This window comes from Xiphophorus hellerii, chromosome 9 (genome assembly GCF_003331165.1).
Source record: "Xiphophorus hellerii strain 12219 chromosome 9, Xiphophorus_hellerii-4.1, whole genome shotgun sequence".
NCBI lineage: Eukaryota > Metazoa > Chordata > Actinopteri > Cyprinodontiformes > Poeciliidae > Xiphophorus > Xiphophorus hellerii.
The window spans coordinates 32,592,039-32,606,946 of NC_045680.1; the positions used below are offsets into that span (position 1 = coordinate 32,592,039).

Sequence of the window (14,908 nt, forward strand, 5' to 3'; positions counted from 1 at the left end):
TACTCTAACTTTCTGACATACTGAATTTGGGGTTTTCATTAGTGTTATATTTATCAACATTAAAAGAAAAAAACATTTGAACATTCTGTCTGCAAGAATGAATGTTCTAAAAGTTTCACTCTGAATGGAGTCACTGATTTAAATCAGTGATTAGAAGATCATTTTCACATGATGTTGTAATTTTATGACCAGCTGTAGATGATCTGGGTCCCTTTATTAGTTAGCAGAACTGCTGAGGTCAGTCAGTCACCTGAGGCGGGTGTGTTGACAAGGTCAGGCCCAGATGTTGGACAGCGTCTGTCTGACCCAAAGCATCCCATAATAACCCTGTTCAGGTGGCCGACCTGCTGGAAGGTGAAGCTCCGCCCCTTTAACAGGTGCGCCATGCAGAAAGGCAGAATAATCCCATCGGAGGTCACTGACCCCAACTCGCCTCTAGAAACACTGCTGACCTTCATCACCTTCATCATCATCAGTGGTGAGTCTGTCTCTACCTATTTTACTAAAACATGCTAAATGAACCATAAATGCAGATATTAGCCTGTGTGCATCTGCAAAATCAATATCTGATTTGATATTCATCCTAAACAGTGAATTAGAAATTATTCAGATAAAATAATATTAAATACATTACAGACAAAAGTTTAGTTTAGTTCAAGCAAGTAACTTAGATGTGATTCAAAGCCAAGTTTGTCAAATAAACTGAACAAGTAGCAGAAGCTGAGTTATTGGAGGTCAAACTGTCTAGATCAGGGGTCAAACTCCAGTCCTGAAACCTTTAGATGAGCCTCTGCTGCACCACCTGAATAGAATAATCAGGTCATTAAGGTTCTGGAGAACTGATCTACACAAGGTGATGAAGCCGTTTTATTCCAGCGTTTTGTACCTGTGGCTCATCTAAAACCTGCAGGACAGCGACTGGAGGCCTGGAGTTTGGGACCCCTGGTCTAGATCAAGACACATAGAAGCTGTTTAGAGAAAATGGGCGGAGCTTTGGCGCGGCACTGTGCCGACCCGGTGACCTTTCCCCCTCAACCTGCTCTCCTGACTGACGCCCTGACAGAAAGAAAGATACGAACAAAAATGCAGCCGATCATTTCATCAAACTTCTAGTAGAAACTTTCATTTCCTCTCTTATATTGTCAGATAAGAAAAGCAAAAAGGGAAGTTGGTCCTGGTTGGTCTGAAGGAAAGACACACAGGAAGCTGATACAAAACAGGGCTTTTATTTTGTAGGACAGGAAGTGATCATGTGGGCTTGGTGAGCAGCTGAGATGAAAACTCAAACAGATCTTTGTTGACCTTCTTCAGCGTCTGGACTTCCTCCTCCAGCTCAGCGACTCGCAGCGCCGAGTTCTCACTGTCACCGCAGAGCGCCTGGGAAGGGAGCGGGTCAGAGGTCACCTTCACCTTCAACATCATCACTATGGTTTTATTAATGGGACTTGAAGTGCATCGGGTCAGAACCAGAACCTGAAGTCCCGCCCTCTCACCTTGTCGCTCATGGCGTGCATCAGGGAGTACAACCTGTCGGCCTTCTGCAGGTACGACTCCTCCTCCTCCTGAAAACAGGAAACATGACAAAATAAAAGCACAAAAACCATGGCAGCAGGCCTGACTTCAAAATAAGATGTCAAAGGAAAGGAAACAAACAAGTTTATTTTCAGAATAAAAGACTTTTGTCCAGCAGGACCACATGTCCTTCAAATTAAGACGTCTGGAAAAAATCAGACGTTCATCTGAAGTTGAATGTTAAATTCTGATTAAAAGGTTGATTTTTGGTTGATCATATTTCTATCTGGGGCTGAAGATGATGATGATGAAAACTTCATCTTGTTGTAGCTGATTTTATTTCAGATCATATTTAGAAAAATAGAAAAAAATGACAAAGGAAATTTGTTTCAAAAACTAAAAGTCTTTTTTTTTTTTTTACCCCTCCAGGGTCTTGTATTCTATTCTATTCTATTCTTTGAGGCTATAGTGTCCCTGATATGACAGTAGGCTGACAGGAAGGGGGAAGGAGAGGGAGGAAGACATGCGGCAAATGTCGCCGGGTCCGGGAATCGAACCAGCACCGGCTGCATCGAGGACTCAAGGCCTCCAAACGTGAGTCACGCTATCCCCTACGCCACAGGTGTCAAACTCCAGTCCTCGAGGGCCGCTGTCCTACAGCTTTTAGATGTGCCACAGGTACAAAACACTGGAATGAAATGGCTTAATTACCTCCTCCTTGTGTAGATCAGTTCTCCCAGCCTTGCTAATGACCTAATTATTATATTCAGGTGTGGTGCAGCAGAGGCACATCTAAAAGTTGGAGGACACCGGCCCTTGAGGACTGGAGTTTGACACCCCTGCCCTACGCCACCACGGCACGCCCAGTCTTATTTTTTGAATGAGTTGGTCAGAAAATCAAACTTGAATTTCAATCTTAGAATAAATAGAAGTGTTCTTTATTGTCCCACAGTGGAAAATTCAATAAATAAAATAAATGAATGATGCAAAACTAAATTTACTGGCAGGCTCAATCAACAAACTGAACTAACACTCCTTTCAACTGAATATGATTCAAAATGTTATGTCAATATTAATGACAAAAATTGCTTTTCTTTGCAAAATATCTGCGAGAATTCAAATCTGCAGATGTTGAAAAGTTGAATGGAGTTTCTAAGCTGATGTAGGAACAAGTAGTGAGCTGTCAAAGAGCAAAGGTTTTGCTAAATTTAGTGGAATTCTGAAGAATTTCAATGCATTTCAATCCATGTAAAAGTTAAATTATTTCAAAAGGTATCAGAGAAATTCATCATTCAAGTCATAGTGCAATTCTCCAGAAGCAGCTGAAGGTTTTGATAAATAATCTGTTGAAATTGCTTGAAGGATGCAGAAGTAGTAGGACTGGACAATCAGTCAATGACAATACAAATCGCGATAAGAGACGTGATCAATATCAATAGATAATACATCAAACTGAATATTCACTGAACTCTGAGCCAGAACCGCACAGCATTCTGGGAGACGTAGGCAGATGACGGACTTTATCTGCTCATTGTCTCACGCTCAGCTAAGCTAAGCTAGCTGGGTAGCATCAACCCACACTCCAACTCTTTGGTTACATTTTTCACTTGCTGTTTGTGATACGTTTTGTTTTTCAGCTGTATTGAAAAACTCCCTAAGAGAGAGCTAGCACACCAAAAGGGCCAAACATGTAATAATAATGATAATAATAATAATAATAATAATGAAAAACACAATGTTGCTAAAGTCAAATGAAACTGAATTTAACTCAGAAAAACATTCTCGTCCGAATGAATCTACTGAATTAAGATGAACGGATGAAATTCGACTCCAGCGGAGGCGGCGCTTCACCTGTGCATGGAGGGCGGGGCGGACCCAGGCCCCGCCCCCCTCGGCGTCGGGGCCCTCGGGGGCCTGCAGGTGTCGGCTGAAGCGCGGCAGCGGGACGGCGGGCCGACTGTCCGGCAGGAACATGTTAGCTGAGACGGCCATGATGACGGCGTTGGTCACAGGACCTGAACACATAACAGGAAGTGATGTCACAGAGAGACCTCCTGGCCTATCAGGAGCCAGGAGATGAAATCGCTTCATTAAAGATCAGTTTAATTTATCAGGCTGTCGATTGATCCTGATTGGCTGATTGTCAGATTAATGATCAGTTTGATGGTCAGATTAGCAGAGTGAACTGAACTGGACAGACTGGTTGGAGCCCAGTTCATCTTCATGCTGATCTCATTGTCCGTTTCCATGGAGACGAAGCTGCAGCAGCGTCACCTGGACCTGAAGCGGCTTCTTGAGTTCTCTCAGCTGATTGACTGCAGATTCCAGGTGAACCGGCTAAAGGTGTCCCGTCCTCCTGGTTCTGTTAGGGTCTAATGTTCTGATGCGTTTCTGGGTCAGAACGCCACGAGAATTGGTCCTTATGGGACGCCCAACTGGACCTCCAGAGCCATCAACCCGACCTCCAGTAGGAACGTCCCAGCAGGCCGGAACAGAACCCCTGGTCCGCCTCTCTGACGCATCTGGTTCCGGTACTGGTCCAGATGACCAGGCTGACCTGCCGCCTGACTGCAGGAAACTCCTCGATTCCGATCCGGTTCATCTGACTGTCTGCTGACCACACCACTGGATGGTGCTCTGCCGGTCCAGAGTAAGGACGTCTGGACTAGGGCTGTAAACAAATATTTTAGTAATCGAGTAATCTATCGATTATTCTTACGATTAATCGAGTAATCGATAATAAAAAAAATTATAAAATAAAATATTGGTAAATCTGGCATAACACCAGTGATATTATCAGATATCAACATCAGGACAGTTTTTCACATTTGAGCTTTCCTAACAATAACTTTTCTGTAGTTAAGAAAACTAACTTATAACAATAACAGCTCACTTTCTAAGTTAAGAAGAAGAAAAGTTATACAAAAATCTGAAATTATATTCAATGTAATAATAAAGAGGAAGGCTAACAGATACACTTATAAAAAATGTCTGTATGGTGAACCCTCGTTTTTCGCGTGGTTGCGTTCCGAAGAGAACCAGTGATAGGTGAAATCTATGAAGTAGTTACCTTTATTTTTTACAATTATTATACAGCATAATTAAATACTCTACATTGAAACCAAAGAGCAAAACCTGTTTTCAGGCCAAAGCATTTTTTTAAACAAATAGAATGCTTTCTTACAAATAACTACATTAAAATAATCATTTAATCATCAATACGAAGTACAGTAGGACAAATTGTGGCTCGTATTTCTCTGATCCTCTGACTGTGACTCCGCTCTTTGGTGGCTTTTCTTCTGAAGCCTGAGGTGCAGGTGAGTTTTTTCGAGAACATAGTTATCGGTAGTTGTTGTTGCTCTTTTTTCTTCTGGGCAAAAATATTTGCCAAAATTTGCCAAGCTGTATATTTAAATACCGTAACGTTATTGGCACACAGGTAGAAAAGAAGTGCGGAGACTGTTTAGCCAATCAGGACGCAGAACACAATGCACTGTGAAAAAAAAACTGCACAAAAAAATCCGCGAAGCAGCGAAAAGTGAACTGCGTTCTAGCGAGGGATCACTGTTCTCCAGCTTTTAGTTTATGTCTTCATCTTCAGTCAGTTTAATAGATGAACTCTCACCTTGCCCCATACCTGTCGAGCTTTGGGTTTGAGAAAACGGGAAATATCGCCTGGAGTTTGGGGGGCAGGCGAATGAACGAAGTAAGATGGGAGGAAATAGACCAGGGGACGAACATAAGAACGGTGGGAGAAATACGGGATTTTTACGGCACCTTCGTCGTCACACTCAGAAACTCGTCTACCAGCCATGAACCGCCACGACGCTCCGCCAGCCGTTTGTTCAGACCGGGATGATATGAAATTTATCGTGCGGTTCGTCCGTAAAGCTACACTTACACTGTAACCATCAGCTACTCAGCCGCCCGCCGTGTTCAGTCTATCAGCTCACCTGTATTAATACCTGCAGCTCTTCCTGCCGTTCGCTCTGAACCAGCAGCTCCCGGAGGAGAAAGGCTGCCGTACTCCAGGCATGGCGCCAGTCATTTTAAAGATGCTTATTGGTCCCCCGAAAACAACGAAACCCCGGACATTATCATGGATCAATAAAATCCCCACGGGCTGAACTTGAAAATTGGACTTTATGCTGCTAACACTTAGATTTGGTCAACAACTCAGAGGAAGAAGTCAGAGCTCCGCGCAACGCAAATAATGTTCCAGCTGGAACACGGTGTGCTAAATAATAAAACATAAATTAACAAAGCTTCGAGGCAAGTACATTTTCCTCGAGGAATTTTAATAATCGAGGTCCTGGAATCATTGGAGGAATCGTTTCAGCCCTAGTCTGGACGTCCCAGAGGCGGGTCCACCGATCATAATCGGCCTACTTCCGTGAAAAAGTGTATGATCGCCGATCACCTGTATCTCAGACTTCGCAGCCAGTGCAGCGTTTCTCCTCTTTCCTTCTCACTGCGCCAGTGTTCTGTCAGATCGTCATCCGCACAAACTGATGGCTATATCTGTCAGACAAGTATACACTGTCATCACCATATGATTTTATTTAATCAGCAACATAGAGTCATGACGTAGATCGTCAGACACTTTGCTATTAACAGCTGTGTGACATCCTGACTTAGCGGTTTAGTAGGTTAATGAGTTTTATACGGGTGTGTTGTAGTTGACTGCAGCTTTAGCTAGTCTCTGCTTTAAATACACTTTGAAACCACCACAATGCATGTATATCTATCTAGTTACTATTAAAAACAATTTAATGACTTATTTTCACAACTTGTCGCGTACGCTGAACTGACAGCTCCTCTGGCGGTCGGACTTCTTAATGCTCAGGGAGGCGTTCACTGCATGTAGGCTATTCTGACGCTGTATAATCTGACAGAACAGCGGCGCAGCATCAAATTAGCAAAGTCGTGAGGAACTATAATGCTCTGAGAGTGAATGGGGACGGCCAGAAACAACCAATCAGAAGCAGCAGAAAGCAGCTAGCCATGCTATCGCTATCAGGCAGGTTGATCTAGTAACAAAGGGTTGATTATTTTAATGCAACCTGCATTTGACTTTGAATGAATGTTTCCTTTTTACTTGACAATATTTGATACAGGAAGTGTTGTGTATAATTTAGGCTTTGAGAGCCTTACAGTGAAATAATGTTTTACTGATTGCAGATTTTTTCTGTTGTCTTTTTGACTGAATAGATGCTGCATTGGGCCTGCAGGTATTTTGCATGTTTTTGTCTAATTTAGGTGAATTTGTGGTTCTGTTTTGCCAGATCACATAGTAGCATTTATACCTAAAGAGAAACATTAACAGCCATGTGATCGGTATCGGAATCGGCAGGTGAAAACCCGATCGGAGCGTTTCTAGCAGCATCCTCACTGCCAGCAGCAGAACCGGGCCGGGGAGCAAAGCTGGGTCCGTCCAGCCCACAGGGATTATGGGAGTTCATTAGAAAATCCAAGACCAGATCTGACCCGCCCTGATCCTGTCAGAACCAGAACCAGATGAGAGAGGTGGGCGGGGCTTACCTTTGTGTGCGAGGCAGCGGACGCTCTGCCGGCTCTGGACGTCCCAGAGGCGGGCCGTCTCGTCCTGCGACCCGGACAGCAGCAGAGTTCCGTCCATGGACAAGGAGAGGCATGTGACCAGGCTCCTGAGGAGAACCCGGTCAGAACATCCCACAGGCTAGAACCGGTAGTGGCTCTGCTGTAACCATGGTTACTGGCCTGGCTCACCTGTGGCCCTTGAACACCTGGTTTCCCTCGCTGTCCGACTGGAACGACTTCTCCCGGTTCAGACTCTGCAGACAGAAACCGCAGTGAGACCCGGCAGAACTGCCAGAACCAGTCGGGTCCATTCTCGCCGTCAGGCAGAACCCGGCCTGACTCGGACCAAACTGGATCGAACTAGTTTTATTGGACCAGACCAAACTGGACCTACTGGTTCTAAAGTGTCGCCACATGTGGACCAACCGACCAGCAGAGGGTGCCGATGTTCCTGCTGGGAACGTTCCAGTGGATCGTTCTGGGACAGTTAATCCCGATTCAGGCTCGGACATCTTGAATATGTTGTCATGGCAACGTCCATGCGTCTCGCGTTCTTGCTTCAAAGGACCGACTGCAGCAATAATCGGTTCCCCTTATAAACCGGGACGCGCTTTTCCAGCAACTTTAGCCGATCGGACCCGGCACCAGAACCGAATGCCGGACACTCGGACCCGGTGAGGAACGCGTGGGAAGCTAAAGTCCCATCAGAATGGTACCGGGTCGAGGGAAGGTTCTGCCTGATTGGGTCTGGCTGACCCCTAGGTGACCCCTTCCTGACCTCTGTACCATCAGTCCCGTCTACAGGTGAATGTTACTTCCTGTTGGCTAACGAGAGGCATTGCCGTGGTTTCCTCCAGGCCGCCTGACTCTGCCCCCTTCCCGCCCTCAGGGTCACTCACCTGGCTGCAGAGAGACACCTGAAAAATGTTCCCGTCACGTCCTCCACAGAACAGGAAGTACTCTGAGGGGTCAAAGGTTACCGACATGATCTCCACGTCAAAGAGTACGGACAGCAGCAGCTCACCTGAGGAGAGCTCCCACACCTGGACAGATGCACAAAGGACAGTCCTGTTTCCCTGGAATAATCCTGTATTTTAGTGTATAATCTGAATGTAATCCCAATCTAAAACATGTCCTCCCAAAACCAACATAATCTCAATTTAACACCAATAATCCAGATGTAATCCTGCCTAGGGGCGGGGCTACGCTCAGCCTCACCTTTGCGGTCTGGTCGAGCGACGACGTGGCAACTCTGGCCTGAGCTCCCATGTGACCACAGTGCAGGTCTGTGATTGGCAGAGAATGGCGGGACAGGACGTGGCGTGGTTCGGGGGAGTGGCTTAAATCCATCTGGACCACACTGAGGGACAGACACAGGTGAGACAGGAAAGGGACCTGTCAGGCAGGTGGTAACCACCAGATGAGTTACCTGCACACGTTCCACACCAGCGCCAGGTTGTCTTTGCCCGCAGAAACAAAATGGCTGCTGTCGTCGGTGAACTTCAGACACGTGACGTCCTGATAGTGTCGACTGAGCACCGCCAGCAGCTTACCTGTGCACACCTGGACCAATCGGAGCACATAGTTTATAAACACACTCAACAGTCAGCAGAAGCTCATTGCTGCCATGGAAACCAGTAGGCTCACCTCCCACAGGTAGACCGCCTCGGCGACTCCTGCAGCGAGGAAAGCCCCGTCAGGTGAGGCGGTGAGACAGGTGACCACACCTGGGCAGACGATCTTCTGCTGCAGCTGGTCCTGCAAACACAGCAGGGTCATGTGATTTTTACACCGCCATCAGAAACGCCTGGGAACACGGCGGACCCGTCTGCCACAAACAGGTCCAGGGCAGAGGAGGGGTCAAGGGTCAACATCTGCTCAGAGTCTACTGAAGGCTGCAAGATTTCTGCTTGTGCACCAGGTAAGAGACGGTGCTTTCAGTTACGGTTTATGTTTATGATTTGTAGTAAAAGAAAAAACATAATTGACTCAGAATAAATAAATTCCAAAATCATCAAGTCCATCATCCATCTTCGATTCTGATCCAACAGCAACAACAAAAAAGTTCAGAAACACACATTAACTATCATATCCAAAACAAACAATTGTCTTTGTATCGTATAAATAAATATTAAATTCAGGCATTGATTTTTGCATATTAAATTCAAATGCAATTATTAGATTTCTAATCATTTTGACATGATTAAACATTTAAATAATCATGTTAAATCAATCATAATTTAAATATAGTAAAAATAAAGGCTCAGTCATATTTCAAGTTCATCAATTTATGGTGCACTTTTGGAATCTCAATAATCAATCATCAAAAATAAAATAAACTCACTGTAAAACATGGGCGGAAATCCCAGGGGGTTCCGGACCCCCAATCTTTAAAAAGTCTAGAAAGGTTTGCATTTAAATAATATCAATATGAAAAGGCAATAGAAACAAAGAACAAAATAAACCCACCTTTCATCTAAGAAAAAAAAAAAGAATTTCTAGGTTCCCTCCGCCTTTATTAGAACAATGGGTCAGTCCAACATGTAGGAGGAGCAAGAGCAGGAAGACTTACTGGACCAGATTCACATGTACCTTATGGATCAGATTCACATGTTCTTTATGGATCAGATTCACATGTTCCTATTGGACCAGATTCACATGTTCCTTATGGATCAGATTCACGTGTCGCTATTGGTTCAGATTCACATGTTCCCTATAGATCAGATTCACATGTTCCTATTGGACCAGATTCACATGTTCCTTATGGATCAGATTCACATGTTCCTATTGGACCAGATTCACATGTTCCTTATAGATCAGATTCACGTGTTGCTATTGGTTCAGATTCACATGTTCCCTATAGATCAGATTCACATGTTCCTATTGGACCAGATTCACATGTTCCTATTGGTTCAGATTCACATGTTCCTATTGGATCAAATTCACAAGTTCCGTATGGATCAGATTCACATGTTCCTATTGGACCAGATTCACATGTTCCTGCTGGAAAAGATTCACATGTTCCTATTGGATCAAATTCACATGTTCCCTATAGATCAGATTCACATGTTCCTATTGGACGAGATTCACATGTTCCTATTGGTTCAGATTCACGTGTTCCCTATAGATCAGATTCACATGTTCCTATTGGACGAGATTCACATGTTCCTATTGGTTCAGATTCACATGTTCCTATTGGGCCAGATTCACATGTTCCTATTGGATCAAATTCACATGTTCCTATTGGTTCAGATTCACATGTTCCTATTGGACCAGATTCACATGTTCCTATTGGATCAAATTCACATGTTCCTATTGGACCAGATTCACATGTTCCTGCTGGAAAAGATTCACATGTTCCTATTGGATCAAATTCACGTTCCTTATGGATCAGATTCACATGTTCCTATTGGACCAGATTCACATGTTCCTTATGGACCAGATTCACATGTTCCTTATGGATCAGATTCACATGTTCCTATTGGACCAGATTCACATGTTCCTTATGGACCAGATTCACATGTTCCTACTGAACTGGATCAGAGAATCATCAGGTTCGGTTCTATCTGAATTCCTCTCTGGAAGCAAGCGGGATTTTTAAAATCCGGCTCATCTGGTACCGAGTTGGACTCTCCGGTGTCTGTCGGGATTCTGAGTTTTCGCGCTATATGAGGCTCGATGTTCGGTGTGCTGGTCCGGGAACGCTTAGCAGGACTGTTTGGCTCGGTTCGGCTCTGCTCGGCCGGGTCCTTACCTTCCTCTGGATCTCCCACACATTGATGAAGTTCTTCCCCAGCTGCGCGCTGAGCAGAAACTCCCCCCGCAGGACGGCGAGGCTCCGGGCCGCAGAGTTGCCTCCCCGGTAGGAGAGCAGGCTGGAGCCGCTGTGGAGGTCGAAGACGGTGCAGTTCCAGAGCTGGGAGCCCGAATCGCTGCTGATTACCACCTCCAGAGGAGCCGCCATGTTGGCTTTAGCGAGACAACAAGAAGGAAAGACTCTTCTTCTTCTTCTTCTTCTTCTTCTTTTCCTTTTTTATGGCGGTTGGCAAACAACTTTTAGATGTGCATTACCGCCATCTACTGGAATGGAGTGTGGATCGGGACTCTAACTATATACACCCCCCTCAAAACAAAACAAACAAAACAATAAACTAAAATAAAAAAATAAAAAAAATAAAAAAAAAATAAATAAATAAATAAATAAATAAAATAAATAAATAATAATAATAATAATAATAATAAAATAACAACACTTAAATCTTTTCTATCAATTTTGTTTTCTTAAGATAATTAATTAAATAACTTATATCTTTAGAATTAGAAATTTTTCCCAAAATATCTTGTAAATTTAACTGTAATATATTTTCTTCTAACCGGCTAACTAATTTCCTTCTCTCAACAGAATATTTGGTACAGAACAACAAAACATGTTTTACTGTCTCTTCTTGACCACAAAAATCACAACTTCCAGTTTGATGTTTTCCTATTTTAAATAAATTACTGTTTAACCTTGTATGTCCAAAACGCAACCTAGATATAACTGTTTCCTCTTTTCTATTTCGTCCCGTTCTCCTCATTGCACCAACTTTTCTTTGAATACTGTACAGCCATCTACCAGTTCTATCTTCCTCCCACTGTCTCTGCCATCTTTCCTTAACCTTTTGTTTAATAATAGATTTGATTTCTTCTCTACTAAATGGAACTAATATATCAATAACACTATATTTTGAAGCTTGTTTCGCATATTTATCAGCCAACTCATTCCCTCTTATTCCTATATGTGAAGGTATCCATGTAAATATAACTAATAACCCCATTGCTTGAATTCTATATGTTATTAACTGAATTTCTAATAAAAGATCCGGTCTACTAATAGCATGATTATTTTTTAATGAATATAATGAAGAACTTGAATCAGAGCATACTATGCTTCTTAATGGACGGACTTCCTCAATCCATCCTAAAGCTAAAATAATTCCCATCATCTCTCCAGTATAAACTGATACTCCATCAGTAATTCTTTTACATTTTTTAACTTTGAATTCTGGAACAATGAAAGATACCCCATTACTGCTATTTGAGTTTTTAGATGCATCTGTAAAAACTTGGACATATCCATAGTACTTACTATCTAAATATGATTGAACCAAATATGGATCTGAAATGTTTTCTCCTTTCCTTTTTTCCAACAAAGTTAAATCAACAACATTATTATGAAATAGAGACGGATAAACTGGTGAAAGAGGAACTGTTTGACTAATGTTTATATCAGATAAACCAAAATCTTTTATAACATTTTCTATCTCCCATCCAAAAGAATTTAATTTCTTCTTTTCTTTTTCCCAACTAGATTTTAGAATGTCTTGACATGGATGATGTCCATCATGGCCCTTTAAATTACACCAATAATTGGACTTTAACTGTAATCTTCTGAGATTAAGTGGCATCTCTCCCATTTCTATTAGCAAAGCTGACGTTGGAGTTGTTCTAACTGCTCCTGTACATAACCTCAAGGCTTGATACTGAATACTATCTAATTTTTTTAATAGTGTTTCTGATGCTGACCCAAATACAATACTTCCATAATCAAATACAGACCTTATTAACCCAGTATATATTGATTTCAATGCCTTCCTCTCAGCACCCCATTCACTTCCCACCAAACACCTCATTACATTTAAAACTCTCTTACATTTATTCACTACTTTTTGAATATGATTTTTCCAAGTAAGTTTTTCATCCAACCATAAACCCAAAAACTTAAATTCCCTTACCCTTTCTAATTCATGATTATATATTTGCAGTTTTAAATTTTCAGACACTTTCTTCCTTGTAAAAAATAAAGTCTTTGTTTTGTCTATAGAAATTTTAAATCCCCATTTAAATGACCAGTCTTCTATAATACTAATTGCTTCTTGTATCTTTTTAACAATAAACTTTAAATTTTTCCCTCTCTTCCATATTGCTCCATCATCAGCAAATAAAGAACACCCCATTCCACTTTCCAAATTGTCAAACATATCATTAATCATAATAGAAAAAAACAAAGGACTCACTATACTTCCCTGAGGTGTACCATTCTCAACAAAAAACTTTTCTGACAATTGTTGTCCTATTCTTACTTGTATTGATCTATCTTGTAAAAAATCTTTTATCCAATAAAACATTGATCCATTAATTCCCATTTTTTTCAATTTAATTAAAAATCCATCTTTCCACATCATATCATAAGCTTTCTCTATATCAAAGAAAACAGCCACTACACTCTCCTTGTTAACTTGCCCTTTTCTGATTTCATGTTCTAAACATAATAAAGGATCCATAGTGCTTCTCCCTTTTCTAAATCCACTTTGACATTTTGATAAATATCCCCTCTTTTCAACAAAGTAGCTCAATCTTTCATTTACCATTCTCTCCATTATTTTACAAATATGAGAAGTTAAAGCAATGGGTCTGTAACTTGCTGGATTTGACTGATCTTTACCTGGCTTTAAGATTGGAACTATGATTGCTTCTTTCCATGCCAGAGGTAAAATACCCACTTCCCATATCTTATTATAGAATTCCAATAAAACCTTCTTAGATGAATTGCTAAGCTTATTAACCATAATATAAGAAATATTATCTTTTCCTGGAGATGAATTTTTTGATTTTCCTAAGGCATTGTTAAATTCAAATAAAGAAAAGGGACTATTCAATAAATCATTATTTCTTACATTTTCTTCTAATAAATTTACATTTTCATTAATTGTACAATTTCTTCTGCGGTTTTCTTCTGCGCTTAAATTATTACAACTATGAACTTTAACAAATTTTTTAACTAACATATTTGCTTTCTCCTCCTCAGTCACAGCAATAACATTTCCATCTTTCAAAACTGGATATCCATATTCCCTTCTAATTCCATTCATTCTCTTTATCATTCCCCAGACTTTTGAAATCTTTGTTTCCCTACCTACAGAATCACAAAAATTACTCCAATAAACCTTTTTTGCATTTTTCACCGTTCTTTTAACCAGAGCTTGTGACCTTTTATATTCAATAAAATTCTGAAAATTCTGATTTCTCTTTAACAATCTAAAAGCTTTATTTCGATATTTAATTGCACCATCACATTCCTTCGTCCACCATGGAACAATTTTCTTCTTATATTTTCCTTTTTTCCTTTGGATTGTTTCTCGAGCAGCCCCTAAAATGGCCTCACAAATAGAAGAATTTACCATATCAACATCCAAATCTATATTAACTTTTTGCATCTCTTCATCATTTATTATTTTATATTTTTCCCAATCAACATTTCCAAATATCCATCTTTCTAAGTTCTCATTAACACTTTTTCCTATTTCTTTACCAATTTCAATAAGTATAGGGTAGTGATCACTACCTATAGTTGATTCTCTTAATATTTTCCACTTACTAATCCCAGCCAAATTCTTTGAAACTAAAGTTAAATCTAATGCTGATTCTGATCCATTTCTAATATTAATTCTCGTTCCTTCACCATTATTAAGACAAACCAAATGTTTTCTATCCATTACTTCTTCCACCACTTCTCCATTTGCATCATTCCTATTACCCCACAAAGTACTATAAGCATTGAAATCTCCACAACAAATGAACTTTTTTCCTATATTTTTAAACATTTCCTCCATTTCATCTAAATCCAATTTTTTACACGGATTATAAAAATTTAATATATTAATACTTTCTTTATTAATCCAAATTTCCACAGATAACCATTCTAGTGAAGCTCCTTTTCCTAAAAATCTATACTGTATTCCTTGTTTTATAAATATTACACATCCTCCTCCACTTTCTTGTTCCCTATCTCTTCTAA

General features: G+C 41.1%; 1 protein-coding gene across 2 annotated transcripts; it reads right to left on the minus strand.

Annotated features, from left to right (window-relative positions):
* Positions 1-1,205: 1,205 nt before the first annotated feature.
* On the minus strand, positions 1,206-11,070 carry wdr18 (WD repeat domain 18). 2 transcript variants are annotated; one of them, XM_032571912.1, is made up of 10 exons: positions 10,826-11,069; positions 8,719-8,829; positions 8,501-8,634; positions 8,290-8,431; positions 7,971-8,114; positions 7,261-7,325; positions 7,054-7,178; positions 3,364-3,527; positions 1,494-1,562; positions 1,206-1,377 (listed from the first exon to the last, which is right to left on the minus strand). In XM_032571912.1, the coding sequence occupies exons 1-10, from the start codon at positions 11,033-11,035 to the stop codon at positions 1,249-1,251; spliced, it is 1,293 nt and encodes a 430-aa protein (XP_032427803.1). In that variant the 5' UTR covers positions 11,036-11,069; the 3' UTR covers positions 1,206-1,248. The 2 variants fall into 2 exon arrangements, with proteins under 2 accessions (XP_032427803.1, XP_032427805.1); XM_032571914.1 differs by lacking the exons at positions 1,206-1,377; positions 1,494-1,562; positions 3,364-3,527 and adding an exon at positions 3,789-4,183 and having other exon boundaries at positions 10,826-11,070.
* Between the last annotated feature and the right edge of the window lie 3,838 nt (positions 11,071-14,908).

Coding starts and splice junctions, on each gene's coding strand:
- wdr18 (XM_032571912.1), bottom strand. CDS start 11,035: ATGGCGGCTCCTCTGGAGGTGGTAATCAGCAGCGATTCGGGCTCCCAG. Junction 8,830..10,825: donor TGTGGGAGATCCAGAGGAAG/GTAAGGACCCGG, acceptor CTGTGTTTGCAG/GACCAGCTGCAGCAGAAGAT. Junction 1,563..3,363: donor GCCCCGCCCTCCATGCACAG/GTGAAGCGCCGC, acceptor TCCTGTTTTCAG/GAGGAGGAGGAGTCGTACCT.